This window comes from Macaca thibetana, chromosome 3, assembly GCF_024542745.1.
Source record: "Macaca thibetana thibetana isolate TM-01 chromosome 3, ASM2454274v1, whole genome shotgun sequence".
NCBI classification, from domain to species: domain Eukaryota; kingdom Metazoa; phylum Chordata; class Mammalia; order Primates; family Cercopithecidae; genus Macaca; species Macaca thibetana.
The window spans coordinates 98,261,261-98,279,691 of NC_065580.1; the positions used below are offsets into that span (position 1 = coordinate 98,261,261).

The 18,431-nt window shown below is 35.0% G+C and overlaps 2 protein-coding genes across 8 annotated transcripts in view; one reads left to right on the forward strand and one right to left on the reverse strand.

Annotated features, from left to right (window-relative positions):
* The window catches only part of HIBADH (3-hydroxyisobutyrate dehydrogenase), a 316,476-nt gene that overhangs the window by 257,685 nt on the left and 40,360 nt on the right, over positions 1-18,431 (reverse strand). The window lies entirely within an intron of this gene.
* Positions 1-18,431, forward strand: part of TAX1BP1 (Tax1 binding protein 1) — a 92,134-nt gene that overhangs the window by 36,026 nt on the left and 37,677 nt on the right. For 6 of the 7 annotated variants that reach the window (XM_050783183.1, XM_050783185.1, XM_050783189.1 and 3 more), the window contains exons 6-9: positions 10,306-10,454; positions 10,542-10,632; positions 12,585-12,770; positions 17,791-18,015. In XM_050783183.1, coding sequence (XP_050639140.1) covers positions 10,306-10,454; positions 10,542-10,632; positions 12,585-12,770; positions 17,791-18,015 — 651 coding nt within the window. The remainder of the gene's footprint in view (positions 1-10,305; positions 10,455-10,541; positions 10,633-12,584; positions 12,771-17,790; positions 18,016-18,431) is intronic. The other variant, XM_050783184.1, reaches the window with a different exon arrangement.

Below are 18,431 nucleotides of genomic sequence, written 5' to 3' on the forward strand. Positions count from 1 at the left end.
GCTTTTCCCACTTTATAAATGTCTTTCTTGATTGCCTGCCTTACACAAACTAGTTCCAGTTTCTACCATTACACAAGATCAAATCTCTTAGTGTCTCTCTCAATCTGTCTGTTCGTCTGTCTTTCTCTCTCTTTCCAGCTGTTTGCTTATCTAGTTAAGCGCTTACTGATAAATTTACCATGGTACATAATTCTTAAGGAGTTTTTAATGCAATTTCAAATTTGAAATTCTAGTAATGTACATTAACATTTAGGAAATTGAATTAACCATTTTCCCTTCAAAATGGTAGTGGCATCTTTTGGAGTACTAAAGTATTCTTCAGTGTATTGTAAGTAATTTTGAGGATTCTTATAAAGAACCAAACTGGTAAAATGCGTAGATAAAGATTTCTGTCTGGTATAATTTTCCTTCTGCCTGAAAGGACTTTCTTTAACATATTTGTAGTGCAGGTCTTCTGTTGATGAATTTGTTCAACTTTTGTATGTTATGTTAGGAAAAGTCTTATTTTTACCTTTAGTTTTAAAAGAGATTTTTGTTGTGTATAGAATTCTAGATAGATAGTTTTTGTATTTGAGTATTTTAAAAATGTGGTTCTTCTCACATTTATTGTTTTTGATGAGAAATTCAATGTTGTCAGTATTTTTCTTGCTCTGTATTTAATGTGTTTTTTCCCTCTTACTATTTTTAGGATTTACTCTTTTATCATTGAATTTAAGCAGTTGATTATGTTGTGTCCTCTTTATTTTCTTTATTTTTTATGCTTGGGGTTCAGTGACCTTTTTGTATCTGTATACTTAGAGTTTTCATTAAATTTTGAAAATTTTAGGCCATTATTTCTTCAGCTGTTTTTTCTGTCTTTCCTGTTCTTCAGGGACTTGCGTACACATATGTTTTGTTGCTTAAAGTTGTTTCAGAGCTCACTCGTGCTTTTTTTTTTTCCCACTCGTGCCCTTTTTTTTTTTTTTTGGTCTCTTTTCGCTCTGTTTCATTTTAAATAGTTAAATTTTGTATGTCTCCAAGTTCACTAATCTTTTCTTTGCAATATTTAATCTGCCATTAGTCCTATCCAGTGTATATATATTTTTTATTTCAGACATTGTCATTTTCATTCCTGGAAGTTTGATTTGAGTCTTTTTCATGTCTTTCATGTTTCTGTGTATACTATGTTCAATTTTCTTCTAGCTTCTTGAACATATGGAATACACATGTTTAAATACCTATTAACTTGATCATCTGGCTCATTTCTGTATCAGTTTTGATTGATTGGCTTTTCTACTCATTATGGGTTATATTTTTCTGCCTCTCTGCATGCTTAGTAATTTTTAATTGGATGTCATATATTGTGAATTATACCTTGCTGGGTGTTGGGGTATTTTTTATATTCCTAAAAATATTCTTGAGGATTGTTCTGGGATGTGGTTTAATTACTTGGCAACAGTTTGATCCTTTTGAGCCTTGTTTTCATGCTTTGCTTGGTGGTACCAGAGCAGCATTTTAGACTGGGGTTACTCTCTCCCCACTACTGAGGAAAGACTATACTGTAATTGTTCTCCCACGAATTATGAGTTTTTCCATTCTGGCTGGTAGGAATAACCACTATTCCTGGCCCTTTTTGAGTTCCAGGCACTGTTCCCTGTAGTCGTTTTTGGATGATTCTTTCTCCAGCCTGGGTTAATTTCCTCACATGCATATGCTGTTCAGTAATCAGCTCAAGACTTGAGGGGGACTCCTTGCAGATCTCTTGAATTCTTTTTTCTATATGATCCTTCTCTGGTACTCTGTCCTGAAAACTCTATTCTCCTTAGCTTTCCTAGACTCTCAGTTTCTCCCCATAACTCAGGGAGACCACTGGATTCTGCCTGAGTTTGCCCTCTTTGCCCTGTGGCCTTAAAAGTCTCTCTAGACAGTAATAAGTTGGAGCAGTTATAGAGGTGACCTGTGTTGTTTCTTTTCTTTCGGGGATCACTAACCTTTTATCCTGACGTCCAGTGGCTTGAGAGCTGTTCTTCATTCAGGTTTTTAGTTTTCAGGTGGTAGAGTTCATTCGGTTCTTGTTACTCTATCTTGGCACTATTTTAGTTGCATCTATTTGTGTGTTTTAGAGTTGCTATCAGGAGAAATGTTTATTTAGAGGAACCAAGATGTTCTTTCTCAAGTGATTTGAATTATCTGGTATTCTAGGTACCCAGGTTTAAAAGCCTGTATGGTTTTTCTGCATGTATTTGGCGTTCTGTTCTTAGTTTTCTTTTCCATGGTACTCAAAGTAGCTGGTTCAGAAACTTTGTTACTGGTCTGTGTTGGAATGAAAAATGTACACTGCAATGTATGTAAATGCATTACTTCCTTCACTGAGAAAGTATTGCTGTGAAAAGCTATTAGGTGAACCCAACAGTGTGGTTAGCGATGTAGTTGATTTATATTTTTTACAAGTGTCTTGTCTTGATATAGCCTGGTAACTGTTGGTGGTCTAGTACTGTTCCCCTAGTCACACTCCTGAGTAGCTGCTTGTACTTTATGTTACTAGTTTAACAAACGTGGACTTTTATTTAATATGCTTTTTATTGGACTCAAGAATATAGATAGGTTCTGTAAAATTGTACCCAGGATTACTCAGTTGCAGATATAAAAGAAAGCAAGCATCCAAAAGCCAACCTATATTAATATCAATTGTCTTGATTTTTAAAAAATATGCACAGTTTGCCACGTGCGGTGGCTCATGCCTGTAATTCCAGCACTTTGGGAAGCTGAGGTGGGTGGATCACGAGGTCAAGAGATCGAGACCATCCTGGCCAACATGGTGAAACCCGTCTCTACTAAAAATACAAAAATTAGCTGGGTGTGGTGGCACATGCCTGTAGTCCCAGCTACTTGGGAGGCTGAGGCAGGAGAATTGCTTGAATCTGGGAAGTGGAGGTTGCAGTAAGCCGAGATTGTGCCACTGCACTCCAGCCTGGTGACAGAAGACTTCGTCTCAAAAAAAAAAAAAGTATACAATTGGATGGTTTTTTGTATATTTACAGAGTCATGCCACCATCAACACAATTTAATTTTAGGATGGTTTTTATCATCCCCCAAAGAAACCTTGAGTCCGTTAACAGTCACTCCTTACATACCCTTGTCTCCATCCCTAGGTAACCATGAGTCTACTTTCTGTGTCTCTATATTTGCCTTTTTTTTTTTTGCATTTGCATAATGATTTTGAGGTTCATCCATAGATCAGTACTTTGTTTCTTTTTATTGCTTAATAATATTCTGTATCTTGATGTAAAAATTTTTTTTTAAAATATAGAGACAAGGCCTCACTATGTTTCCCAGCTGGCCTCAAACTCCTGGACTCCAGCCATCCTCTCACCCCAGCCTCTCAAGTACCTGGGACTACAGGTGTGTGCCAGTGTGCTTGGCTCATATCTAGATTTTTGGTTTTTGAGGCAAATATTTTTCTGACAAGTGCTTTACTGTTTTGAGATCCTCTATCATATGTATTTGTTGCCCTTCAAATTGGCTGTTTTTGGATTAAGTGTACTCAGTATCGTAGCAGTGTTTGAACTAGCTTTATAATTTCCTTATTTTTGGCTTTTAGTTGCTACATTTTCTCTTCAAGAATCAGATATTTAAAGTAATTTGCAATAGTAGTTGAATTTGGGTATGATCAGTGGTGCATATCTTATACTTTATTACATAGCCAATTTAATTTTTTGTCTTAATGGCAGTGTATCAGATGGGTTACTTGATTTGAATACTAGTCAGGGATAAATAATGAATTAGAGTGAAGACAAAGCAATCCAACAGTGTAAAGTGTTTGTTGTTGTTGTTAATGTAACAGTCTATGTCATAAGTCATTGAAGTCTGGGGAGGGGAGCGCGGATTGGCTTTACATGATTATTCAGGGGCCTTGTTACCTTTTATATCATTCCACTGCCCACCCTTAGAGTCCTAGAGAATTTATGTCTTCATGATAGAAACTTAGTCACTGGCATATCCTGGTTTCAGCTGGCTGAAAAGGGGAAAGAGATCTTAGACAAGGCATGATCAATAATGTAAGTTCTAGAGGTGGAAGTAATATATATAATTTCATTGATATTTAACTGATGATAATTTAGATAACTATAATGCATTACAAGAGAAGCTGGGAATAAAGTGTAGTTGGGCAGCGATATGTAATTACTATGGTTGAAAGGAGGTCATAATTTGGCAGACAACCAGCAGTCTCTGCCACAACACACAACACCAATGTAGTACCAACAGTCTCTGCCACAACACACAACACCAATGTAGTACCAGCAGTCTCTGCCACACCACACAACACCAATGTAGTAGTCTTTGAATTTAGCAGTTTATGAATGAGATCTGGAAATTATCTTTGAAGAGTATCTTATAACTTTATTTATTAGTACCACTGTTAAGAAAGGTCATATCAAGAGTAGATAAAAATCAAATTACCAAAATTTCAATACCTCAATTATTAAAATTTTCAGTTATTATTTTAGAAAACTTTTTAAGAATATTGGAAAGTTGAAATCATTCTCAGTTCTTCCATTTACTAGCTGTGTAATCTTTGATAAACTACCTAACTTCTCTGTGGCTCACTTTTCTCATGTGAACAAGCATCATAGTTGTTCCTAATTCTTAGGCCATGTGTTCATCAAATGAGAATGTATTATGCATAAAGCACATAGAATTTCCTACACAGTAGCTCTCAAGATAGCTGTTATTGTTATCATAGCATTAGGTACCTGGTTTTGGACAGAGGCAGTTTAAGGCGTTTACTATCTAATACATGGAATTGCCAAAAACCAATTTTGAATTTATGATCTAATTGAATTTGTTTTTGTTTATTTTTGCCGATTGTCATCAAGAAAAGATACAAAAGGCTTAATTTTAATACATGGGGTGATGATTATGACTTATGTATACATAGCAATATATTTCTTTCAAGCCAGTTACTTTAATATTGTACCTGCTCTACAAAGTAAGTTTTAAGAAATTCATAATATATTATTTCTACAATATATTTATATACTTTTAAATCCATAATTTTTGTATTGATAAGTATAGAACTGTAAAATGAAGCATTTTTATAGTTTATTTCATAAGACTACATCATTGAGTAGTTCCCATTCAATCTAATTAAAAGGTAATTTAAGTTATACTACCTTAAATTTTTGCACTTATTCCCTAACTCTTTAAAAATGTATATGAAACCTAATGTTCAAAAAAATAAAATCAGTAGTCTGTGGAATAAATTCATATTCAGGAAATTATTTAGACACTAGTATATTTGTAGCCTGTCTCTCTTCCCCCTCCTCTCCACTCCAACCACAAAAATAATGCTTGGATCTGTTATTTTCTATAAAAGTTGAATTTAAGTGCATTTGTTCATAGCAGATTTTTCAGTGAATTGAAGGTAGCCCTCATTACATTTTTTACTATAGTAATGCATCACTTACCAATGGGGATATGTTCTGAGAAATGGGTCGTTAGGGGATTTCCTCTTTGTGCAAACATTATAGAGTGTACTTACACAAACATAGATAGTACAGCCTACTACACACCTAGGCTATATGGTATAACCTATTGCTCCTAGGCTACAAACCTGTAGTGCATGTTAGTGTACTGAATACTGTAGGCAGTTGTAACACGTGGTAAATATTTGTGCATCTAAACATATCTAGACATCTTAGAAGAGGAAAGGTACAGTAAAAATATTGTATAAAATGTAAAATTTGTTATACCTGTACAGGGCATTTACCACAAATGGAACTTGCAGGACTGGCAGTGCTCTAGGTTATTCACCGAGTGAGTAGTGAGTGAACGTGAAGGCCCAGGGCATTGCTGTACACTACTGTAGATTTTATAAACATTGTATACTTAGACTACACTAAATTAATTAATTATTATTATTTTTTTTGAGATGGAGTCTTGCTCTGTTGCCCAGGCTGGAGTACAGTGAGTGTAGTGGTGTGATCTTGGCTCACTGCAACCTCTGGCTTCCAGGTTCAGGTGATTCTCGTGCCTCAGCCTCCCGAGTAACTGGGATTACAGATGCACGCCACCACACCTGGCTGATTTTTATGTTTTTAGTAGAGACAGTGTTTTACCATGTTAGTTAGGCTGGTCTCATACTCCTGACCTCAGGTGATCTGCCTGCCTCGGCCTCCCAAAGCTGGGATTACAGACATGAGCCACTGCACCTGGCCAGACTACACTAAGTTTATAAAAAAATTTTTTCTCCAAAAATAAATTAACCTTAGCTTACTGTAACTTTTTCACTCTCTAACTTTATTTTTAAAAACTTTTTGATTCTTTTGAAATAACTCTTAGCTCAAAACGCAAACATGTACAGCTGTGCAAAAATACTCTTTCTTTGTATCCAAATTCCATAAGCTTTTTTCGATTTTAAAAAGTTTTTGTTTTGTTTTCTTTTTTTATTTTGTTTTATTTTGTTTTGAGATGGGGTCTTGCTCTGTTGCCTAGGCTGGAGTGCAGTGGCGTGATCTAGGCTCATTGCAACTTCCGCCTCCTGTGTTCAAGCAATTCTCCTGCCTCAGCCTCTCGAGTAGCTGGAACTACAGGCACACACCACCACGACTAGCTACTTTTTTTGTTTTTGTTTTTGTTTTGTATTTTAAGTAGAAATGGGGTTTCACCATGTTGGCCAGGCAGGTCTTGAACTACTGACCTCAGGTGATCCACCCACCTAGGCCCCCCAAAGTGCTGGGATTACAGATGTGAGCCGCCACACCTGGCCAAATATTGTTATTTTTGTCTGGTGGATTTCCAGAAACCAGAGAAGATGCATTTATAGTCTGTGTAGCTGTCATCATAACTTGGTATTTTAGTTGATTTCAAAAGTAGGGTGTTTGAGAAAAGCCAGATTAAGTAAAATGAGTGAGATTTGATTTATAATCTGACTAGCAATTTTCATAAATAGTTGTTTTGTCAATAATTTGCTATTTAAAGTATTCAGTTGCTAGTTTACTAAATTTTACTCTGTATGTGTGTGAATCTAGAATACCATTCCTTTTTTCTAGATAATTGTTAGTGATACTATATCTGGTTTCTTCATAAGCTTTTGTTTATAATCAGAATTTTATTTTTTAACATGAGAATAAATGTGCTCTGTTATTTTAAATACTTTTAAAATGTGTTTAGCCACCTAGATGAATGATTCATAATCTTTTTATGTGGTTATTCATATGTGAGAGTTATGACTTATGGGAATTGGTAGTAGTGGCTCTTGGAAACAGTGATTTTTCAGTTTAGGAGTGAGAGGAAAGTCCCTGCATGAATCTGAAGTACTCACATCTCTTTATCTCCTTTTGCCCCAATTTTTATGATTGTTTTCTTATTGGTATACAATTTAGCAGGCTTAATTATCTGATGGAGGTTTTCTTTGCTTTAATATTAGAATTATGATGTGCTTTTGGCGTGATTTACAAATGGTGACCAAAAGTGTTTTAGAAAAATTGTGTTTTAGATTTTACTCTTTTAAAGTTAATTTTTGTTTTTTTTGTTTTTTTGGTTTTTTAAAATTTATTTATTATTATTATACTTTAAGTTGTAGGGTACATGTGCATAACGTGCAGGTTTGTTACATATGTATACTTGTGCCATGTTGCTGTGCTGCACCCATCAACTCGTCATTTACATCAGGTATAACTCCCAATGCAATCCCTCCCCCCTCCCCCCTCCCCATGATAGGCCCCGGTGTGTGATGTTCCCCTTCCTGAGTCCGAGTGATCTCATTGTTCAGTTCCCACCTATGAGTGAGAACATGCGGTGTTTGGTTTTCTGTTCTTGTGATAGTTTGCTAAGAATGATGGATTCCAGCTGCATCCAAGTCCCTACAAAGGACTCAAACTCATCCTTTTTTATGGCTGCATAGTATTCCATGGTGTATATGTGCCACATTTTCTTAATCCAATCTGTCACTGATGGACATTTGGGTTGATTCCAAGTCTTTGCTATTGTGAATAGTGCTGCAATAAACATACGTGTGCATGTGTCTTTATAGCAGCATAATTTATAATCCTTTGGGTATATACCCAGTAATGGGATGGCTGGGTCATATGGTACATCTAGTTCTAGATCCTTGAGGAATCGCCATACTGTTTTCCATAATGGTTGAACTAGTTTACAATCCCACCAACAGTGTAAAAGTGTTCCTATTTCTCCACATCCTCTCCAGCACCTGTTGTTTCCTGACTTTTTAATGATTGCCTTTCTAACTGGTGTGAGATGGTATCTCATTGTGGTTTTGATTTGCATTTCTCTGATGGCCAGTGATGATGAGCATTTTTTCATGTGTCTGTTGGCTGTATGAATGTCTTCTTTTGAGAAATGTCTGTTCATATCCTTTGCCCACTTTTTGATGGGGTTGTTTGTTTTTTTCTTGTAAATTTGTTTGAGTTCTTAAAGTTAATTTTTGAAAGCAGGATTCCTAGTTGTCTGAAATGGCAAAGCTCTTAACTTTTTCATGCTAGGGAGGACTGAGCCACATTGAAGATGCTTATGCTTAACTCAGACATGAAAACTAGAGGCCTGAAGACTAATCCTTACTTTATAATTTTCATGTCTTTTGAAAGGAGGCTTGGATGCTGAGAAGCTATCAGGTGCCTTTATGGGCACCAGAGAAAGAGTCTAAGCGCTTGTAGTCAGAGTTAATATATAATTCACTGTGAAGTTAACTGACTCAAAGCAATTAGTTCATGATTTACATTCAGTTGCTAGTGATTTTTTTCTCTTTTCCTATGCGTTTTGTAGAATGCTGTATACCCATTATAGGGCTTCATTACTTTCAGGATTGGAAGCTAATTTTGTCCTAGGGAGAAATACTTGGGTTAAATCTGTAGTGTACTTGCAGTGCCAAGAGAGCATTGGTAAAACTAAAAATGAAAAAAAAAATGTAAACTTTATTTAGAAACCTCTCTGGCTGTCTTTATAAATCAACACAACAAATCCTGAAAATGTGCCCAGTGTCACAGCAATCATTATGATTGCAGAGGAAATAAATATTACTTGTTTTTTCTCTGGTATTATGGCATTGGAACAAAAAACGCATTTTGTACAACAGTTTTTGGTTAGTGTTACAAATTCAGTCAAACATTTGCTTTGAACAAAAATATATCAATAGGGTGTATCTGACTTTTATAAAATAATGTAGCAATGTGCATATTCTAGCAAGATATTTAAAATGATATTCTATCAAAATATTTGGGTGAGTTCTTTTATGTGAATTAAAGTGAAATATAAATACTATATAATGTTTCATACTTTTAACCTGGCAGAATGATAATTTTTTAAGTTTTTGTTGCTGGGTAGGTAAGTATTACTGTTTTGGGGAGAAATTTTAAAACTGTTCTCTAATAAAAATAATTTTATTTTAATTTACCAATTCTTTTATTGTATAGTTTTCTATAACAAAGCACCTCCCTGTATACACTGTTGTATTTGAGTCTTATAAATCGTCCATTTAAAGTAGAATATTCCAAGTAGAAATACATTCAATTTGTTGCACTAACTACCTCTTTTGTATTTGTCTTAGTATCTTTGAATATTTGTTTAGGCGTGAGTCACACTAGCAAGAACATTAGGAACATGGCTTTAGGCATATTTTAGTGCTTTGATGGGACTTAGTTACCTGTGCTAGAAAAAGTGGGTGTTAACCTCGATGGTGTCGTGTAAGACTTGATTTGTCGTGACTAATTTTAAAAAATTTTTCCTCATTTTTCTTGCCTGCCCCCTGGTGGAGAAAAGTTAGTAAAATCAACACACAGGGTACATGAAAAGTCTGAAGGTGGGGGGAAAATGTATATAAAAAAAGTAATCATTGCTCATGCGTGTAGTCCCAGCACTTTTGGAGGCCGAGGCAGGAGGATTGTTTGAGCCCAGGAGTTTCAGCCTGGGTGACATGGCAAAAACCCTGTCTCTATTAAAAAAAAAATACAAAACATTAGCCAGATGTGGTGGGAGTGCCTATAGTCGCAACTACCTGGGAGACTGAGGTAGGAGGATCACCTGAGCTTGGGAAGTCGAGGCTGCAGTGAGCTGTGATCGTGCCACTCTACTGCAGCCTGAGTGACAAAGTGAGACCCCAGACAAACAAAAAACAAATTATCGATTAATTTAGTATATGAAAATTTAAATATATGTTATCATTTCAGGTTTTATAGTCTTAGCTTCTCAATTTTGGAGGGAACAAATGCGGGACTAAAATTGTAAGAATACATAGTTTTCTTAAAGCTATGCAAATTTGCTTTGCTGATTGTGTTTCTGTGTTTCTCAAAATACCTTCTCACTTCTCAGGGTCTTACTGAAGTAACACAAAGTTTAAAAATGGAAAATGAAGAGTTTAAGAAGAGGTTCAGTGATGCTACATCCAAAGCCCTCCAGCTTGAGGAAGATATTGTGTCAGTAACACATAAAGCAATTGAAAAAGAAACTGAGTTAGACAGGTATTTCTCATGCTTTTAAAAAATAAATTCAATAAAAATTTTAAAACTTTAAAACATTATAATGTTACTTTATCATACCTATCTCAGTTTAAAGGACAAACTCAGGAAGGCACAACATGAAAGAGAACAACTTGAATGTCAGTTGAAGACAGAGAAGGATGAGAAGGAACTTTATAAGGTAATTTATTTGTTGCATATTTATTGCCTGTTACTTCAAAAGAAATGACGCCAAAGCTTAGAGGCTGTAGGTCAGCAGTTGAGGAGCAGCTTAGCTGAGTGGTTCTGGCTCTGGTCTCTTGTGTAGTTGCAGTCAGGATGTTGGCAGCGGCTTCAGTCAGCTGAAGGCTTGATTGGGACTGGAAGAGCTGCTTCTGAGATGGCTTACTCACGTGGTTTTTGACAGGAGGCCCTTCAGCTCCTCTTGAAGTGGTCTTTTCATAGGCTGCTTGAATATCCTCACAGCATGGCAGCTAGCTTCTCTCAGAGTGAGTGATCCAGGAGAGAGCAAGGAGGAAGTCACAGTCATGTTGTGTATCACCCCTAAAAGTTAGTTTTCAGGGAATTAATTTGCTTCTGTTTTAGATACTTAACAGGTAGTGTGTAATAAGTTGAAGAGGTTTAATGACATTAAGATACTTGTTTATCACAATTCATATAACTATTTTTCCTTTTTAAGAACATACATATATGTATACCTTGGGGAGAACATTAATTTAGTAATGATCCTGTTTTAGAGTTTGACTTTTAGAATATCTTCAGAGATGTCATTTTATAAAAATATCATCACTACTAACAAATCTTGACTGCTTGAAGTTTTAATTTTTTTTTTATTTGAGATGGAGTTTCACTCTGTCGCCTAGGCTTGAATGCAGTAGTGCGATCTCAGCCCACTGCAAGCTCCACCTCCCGGGTTCACGCCATACTCCTGCCTCAGCCTCCCGAGTAGCTGGGACTGCAGGTGCCCGCGACCACCTCCGGCTATTTTTTTTTTTTTTTTTTTTTTTTTTTAGTAGAGACAGGGTTTCACCGTGTTAGTCTGGCTGGTCTCGATCTCCTGACCTCATGATCTGCCCACCTCAGCCTCCCAAAGTGCTGGGATTACAGGTGTGAGCCACTGCACCTGGCAGTTTTTATTTTATTTTATTTTTAAGCAACCCTGAAATATAGGGTAGTTAGCTTAATTGTCACTAACTAATAATGTTGTGGGTGCAGATTGAGACTTATTTTTTTAAGTGGCTCATAAGCATTTCCTGAAGGCAATTCCAGATGAGGAATTTCAAGAACATTCTGAGTTAAGTCCGTTTCTTGTTAAGTCAGTTTAATGAGCTGATGATTATGAAAATCAGGTAGTGTTTTAAAGTGATGCTGCAAGGGTGTTGGCTGCTGATGCCTTCAGAGAATCAGGAGTTAATATTCTATCCTTTTGAACAAGAATTAGTCCTTCAGCATTCTGTACATTGAAAGAGTAAAGTTCAAGAAGTAAGTTAATTCATTTCTCCTCAGTACTCTTAACCAAAGTAAGATATACTTGATAGTGGACACTAGGGGTCTGTACTTATAATTCCAGTTATTGAATTTGATTTGTGTATCTGTTAGGAGCAAATCTGCAATAGCGAAAGTCATGGGAAAATCAACATAGTTGGGTTAGTCAACAAATACATTTTTCGGCACATTAAAACTAAGTGATACCGTACTTTTAGCCTGCAGAAAATGGAATTGTTTGAGATGTTGTTTTTGAATGTACCCCTTCTAGTTTTCCAGAGTCTTGTCATGCCAGATTTGAATATGCCAAGTAACATAATTTGTTTTCCCAAAACAACAGCCAAATCTATTTGCATTTTTAAAGAGAACCTGAAACCATTAAATCAAAGGAAAAGACTTTAGAGATCAGGTAATGTTGTTAGGCCTTAGAATAATCTCTATGGAAAATAAAAAAGCTTAGAAAAGCTGCGTTCTGCTCCTGCATGCTTAACTAGTCATTTGGCAGAACCTGGGTCTCCTAAATCCTAGTCTAGTATGTCTTTCCTTCCTTTAATTATCTTTGGGTTAGAAATATAATGGCATTTTAAACTTTGACTGACTTAGGTCATGGAGTTAGAATGTTCTTGACATTTTCAAACACCATTACAGGTACATTTGAAGAATACAGAAATAGAAAATACCAAGCTTATGTCAGAGGTCCAGACTTTAAAAAATTTAGATGGGAATAAAGAAAGCGTGATTACTCATTTCAAAGAAGAGATTGGCAGGCTGCAGTTATGTTTGGCTGAAAAGGAAAATCTGCAAAGGACTTTCCTGCTTACAACCTCAAGTAAAGTAAGTACTTTTGCTATATGTATTTGAAGATTGTAAAACATACCTATGAAATGTATGCAATATGATTTTCATTTTTAATTCCCCCAACCTTTTGTTTTGAAAAAGTTCAAATTTACAAAACAATTGGAAGAACAGAACAGTGTATACTAATGTATGCTAAAATATTTTGCTTTTCTTTGTTTTATCTCCCCCATTTATATGCCCTTTTTTCCTGAGTGATGTGAATTGCAAGTATTATGATAATTTACTCTAAATACTTTAGCATGTCTCCTTTATGAACAAGTACATTCTTCTCCATAGTCATAACACCATTATTACACCTAAGAATTTAGCATTGATTAATAGTCATTCTTGTATATAGTTAGTTCACATTCAAATTGCCCCAAATGTATGTATAACCTTATATAACCTTTAAAATTTTGTGATTCAGACTTAAAGATTACATATTATTTTGATTGTTGTATTTTGAGTCTGTTTCAATCTATAATAGTGTCCCTACACTTTTTATGACATTGGTATTTTTGGAGAAGACAGGCTAGTCTGAGAAAATGTTTATAATCTGGATTTGTCTGTTCTCATGACTAGATTCAGGTGAGACATTTTTGCAAGAAAAGACATAGATGATGTTTTGTCCATCCTGTTGGAGTCATATCAGAAATTATATAATGTTGATTTGTTCCATTCTTGATAATGTTAGGTTTAATAATTTGTTTAAAGTTATGCCTACCTGTCTCTGTATAGGTGCCTTTCTTTTCTTCTTTGTGATTATTAAGCAGTCTGTATAAACACCCTATTCTCCAACAGCCTTTCCCCAATGGTTTTATTGTCCTTTGATGCTCCTCACCTGCAGCAGCTATTACGTTGGTAATAATTAATGATAGAAAAATGGTGATTTAAAAAATTCTCGGCCGGGCGCGCGGTGGCTCAAGCCTGTAATCCCAGCACTTTGGGAGGCTGAGACGGGCGGATCACGAGGCCAGGAGATCGAGAGACGATCCCAGCTAACACGGTGAAACCCCGTCTCTACTAAAAAAATACAAAAAAACTAGCCGGGCGAGGTGGCGGGCGCCTGTAGTCCCAGCTACTCGGGAGGCTGAGGCAGGAGAACGGCGTAAACCCGGGAGGCGGAGCTTGCAGTGAGCTGAGATCCGGCCACTGCACTCCAGCCTGGGTGACAGAGCAAGACTCCGTCTCAAAAAAAAAAAAAAAAAAAAAAAAAAAAAAAAAAAAAAAATTCTCTTATTCCTTTTATGTTTATTTGTAGGTAATCTTTTATAATGAGGAAGTTCCTGTCACCCCTCCCTCTTTTTTTAATATAACTTTGTACTTACGAATTTTTTGTTGCATATTATGCATAATCATCATTATTCTTTTTCGTACCCAAATTGGTCTGAATTTAACTAGGGGAATCTTTTCAAGCCTGCTTTTTTGTCCTGATATGTTCCTGTAATGCTTTCAATACTTACTTGCTTTATGGCACAACTGTATGTTCTAACTTCAGGTTGTTCCCCCAGACCTGATATTACCATTTCTCCAAGAAACTCTGGTTTTTTTAGTAGGTAATGGTATTTTGAAACCAAGAACGGGATCCTATTGCTACTATGGGGCTGCTGCTTTGCACTTTCAGTGGGTATTTTGCATCTTTATTTTATATTGGTAGCTCCAATTCAGATTTAGTACCTTAGGATTCTTCCTTCCTTTGCTCCGTTCCATATTTTTATCTGTCTTCTCCCAGTGTGAGAACTCTTGTTTCTAAAACATCGTTATTACTCATGTGTTTCCATCCAGCCGTACACACCAATGGTTTCACAATTTTTACATCGATGCCACTTCCAACAATAAATCTACTAAATAAAGTTAAGGTATTTTTACAGCTCTTTTTTCTTAGAATATGTTTCACTAAGGATGTATAGATCACCATGTTCAAAAGTTACTTGAACTATTTTTTTTTTGCATACATATGTTATAAATTTATAATATAATTTCATTTGTTTGTATTTAATTTTAATGTTTGCTTTTATTCTTCTGTTTGATTTAATTTTATTGTTTGAAAATGTGAAACAGTTGCTTTGTTCAGAAGTCAAAATGATAGAAAAATTTTACTCTGAGGTCTCAATCTTTTCCTTATTTTTTTAAACCCTTTTCTTACCTATACCCGTAGGTAAACATTTTCATAAGTTTCTAGTTTATTCTTACGTTTCTTTTTGTAAAAATAAGCTTATATATGCATGTGTACATGTACATACATCTTTATCCTCTTCTTTCTTAAAAAAGATGGCACTACTATACATACCGTTTTGCATCTTTTTCTCACTGAACAAAATAAGTTGCTAGTTATTCCATATCAGTTCATAGAGATCTTCCTCATCTGAAAAAAATGGCCATATAATATTCCATTATATAGATTTCCCTTGATTGATTCATTATTTCTTATGATGTTATTTTTAGTAATTTGCTATTAAAAATACTCAGACATAGTTAATGTAATACCTAAAATGTCAGAAGTGCATGACATTTAGAATTAATGATTAATCCTTGTTACTTTTTAATGTAACAGATTGCCAATGCAAACATGAGAAGTGTGTTTGATTATTTGTTATTTAATAAGATGCTAAAAATTTCTCTAAGCATCTTTTTCCTATTTAAGCAAGACTTCTGTAAGGAAAAGCATAGTTATGGAAGTACCTGAGAAAAATGAGTACTAGTTGCTAAAGCTTTTTAAAAGATTGTAAAAGTAGTTTGAGGTTATGGTTATAAAAAAATTTAAACAGTATGCGAGGGTACAGAGTAAAATGTAACCCTCATCCCTTCTCAGATAAGTCAATATTGAATTTATGAATATATGTATATTTATATTTTAACACAAATTAGAATTTATACATTTTTTCCTTTTTTAAAAAATTTATAAATGGATATCTTGCACTATGATACACATGTGAATCTTTTTCATTCATCATAACAGCTGCCTAGTATTTCTTCATTTAACAACTGTATAGTATATGATTGTTTAGAGTCTTCAGCTTTTATAAGCATCCTGCAGTAAACATCCTTATAGCAATATGTAGGCACATTTATAATCCGTAGAATAAATTATTTCAAGTGGAATTACTGGGTCAATGAGTATTTAAATTTTGATAGTTATTTTCAAATTACCTTTCAAAAAAATGTTCTGTTGATTTTTTTTATTCCTACCAAGAGTATATGAGATATGTATTGTTCGTAATGACTGCACAGACTTTGATAATATGGGAGTAGTATATCGTAGTTTATCATAAATTCTCATATTGGTAGACATTTTAGGTTCTTAATAATTTTTCATTATTTTAGTATTTTGTTGAATCCTTGTAAAGCTAAACCTATGTCTGCCCTTTGATAATTTTCTTGGAAACTTACGGAAATAAAATTGCTAGATCAAAAGCTGTGAGAATTTTTAAGCTGCTGATGAATGTTGTAAACATCTGATGAGAAAAGATGCCAGTTACAGTTTATATAAGCCCACCTGTTTGTGAATATGCCAGTTTCTCAAAACCCATGCAAATATTGGAATGTTACTGTTTTTTAATCTTTGTTAGTTTGGAAGGTGAATGGCATTTGTTTTAACTTATTTATTTGATTGTTAGTGAGTTGAATTTTTTACTGCATAATTGCATTTATTTCTTTAAAAAATTTTGTATGTTCATGACTTTTGACTTTTTTTGTTTTGTTTCTCCTTTTCCTATTGACTAGAAAAGTTATTTATGTCAAGTATTATTATACCTTTCTTGAATATATTACATATAATTTTCTTCTAGTTCTTTTTCTTCTCTTTTGACATATAGAAGTTGGCAATATTTGTATAGGTAGATCTATTAGTGTGATGCCTCCGAAGATTTTGTCCATGCCAACACTGCGTAAAATCATCGTTTATATATCCTTCTAATGGGCTAACACTTTAGAAACCAATATTAGGTTGCATTTTTTTTCCTGATTTTACATTATTTTTAGTGCAGAGATTAAAAGCAGGAAGTTGAATAAACTAAATTTATTGTGTTTATAATGTTTAAATGTTATAATGTTTAAACATTAATATTAAAGGAAATAATTTCATCACAGCAATTTTAGCTTTTTAAAGATACTTTTAGGTTTGTCAAGCAGTATGCGTTACTTTTCATTTTCCCAGTGGCTTGTCTTTACTCCTTGTATATCAATATTTTGTTTTTAGAACTAAGGCCTAAATCTGTTCTGTGTTTTTATAATGATATGTGAAATAGATTAGATTAGATTTGATGTCTTTTTTTTTTTTTTTTTTTTTTTTGTGAGATGGAGTCTCGCTCTGTTGCCCAGGCTGGAGTGCAGTGGTGTGATCTCTGCTCACTGCAAGCTCCGCCTCCCGGGTTCACACCATTCTCCTGCCTCAGCCTCCCGAGAAGCTGGGACTATAGGCACCCGCCACCACGCCCGGCTAATTTTTTTTGTATTTTTAGTAGAGATGGGGTTTCACTGTGTTCGCCAGGATGGTCTCGATCTCCTGACCTTGCAATCCTCCCCCCTCGGCCTCCCAAAGTGCTGGGATTACAGGCATGAGCCACCGCGCCTGGCGATGTCTTTTAGGGTAGAAAGTAGGAAACATCTTTTAACCAAAATTTTTGGTGTTACAAAGAAGCTTTTGAAATGATTTTTACGGGTAGTCATACAAAATGAAGGTCAGTATTTCTAGGAGGAGAGATTCTGGGGGATGGGATCTTTTGTTTGAACCTCAGTTTGGGCAGGTCCTTAAGCACTGGGTATGTTGCCTGACTCCCTGTACTTTAGGTTCCTTGGGTATGAAGTAGTAGCAGTGAAACCAAGTACATAGGGTTGTTATAGAGGGAACCTAAAACAAAGTTACCTCTTAAGTTTTTTATAGGCATATACTCTGTAAGTCATGAGTAGAAAAATCAATATCTAAAATTTTGGCCCTGTTGAAATATGCAAAAATTGTTTCTCTTCTGTTTTTTACTTGAGTGGTTGAATTACAAATATATTTATCTGCTTTCTTCAGGAAGATACTTTTTTTTTAAAGGAGCAACTTCGTAAGGCAGAGGAACAGGTTCAGGCCACTCGGCAAGAAGTTGTCTTTCTGGCTAAAGAACTTAGCGATGCTGTCAACGTACGAGACAGAACAATGGCAGACCTGCATACTGCACGCTTGGAAAATGAGAAAGTGAAAAAGCAGTTAGCTGATGCAGTGGCAGAACTTAAACTGAATGCTATGAAAAAAGATCAGGTAAAGCAAGTTAATTTTGAATTTGCATTTTGATTTAAAAAACCACTATAATCTCACAAAATAGTAAATTGTGTTAAAATAAGGCAGGTCAGATATCTGATCAGAGAATGTTAAATTTTCATTCCTTTTGTTTAGTCATTGTGACTTCTTGGCTTACAGTTAATGTATGCTGTAAGAAAAACTTCTGTGAGCGAATTCTTAATGGTTGGTGAAAGCTGCCCTATTAATTAAATATGTTGATGTCAGATATGTATTGCTTTGTTTGGAATTTCTTATTAGCTGTATAAAACAGTATTATGGTTGTTTAAGAACTTAATAATTGCTCTTCAGGAGGTAGATTATTTTTCTCTAGTTTTTTAAATGAACCTTAGTCCTAAGAATGTAAAACTGGACTTAACAAGAGACCCTGTGTTGCT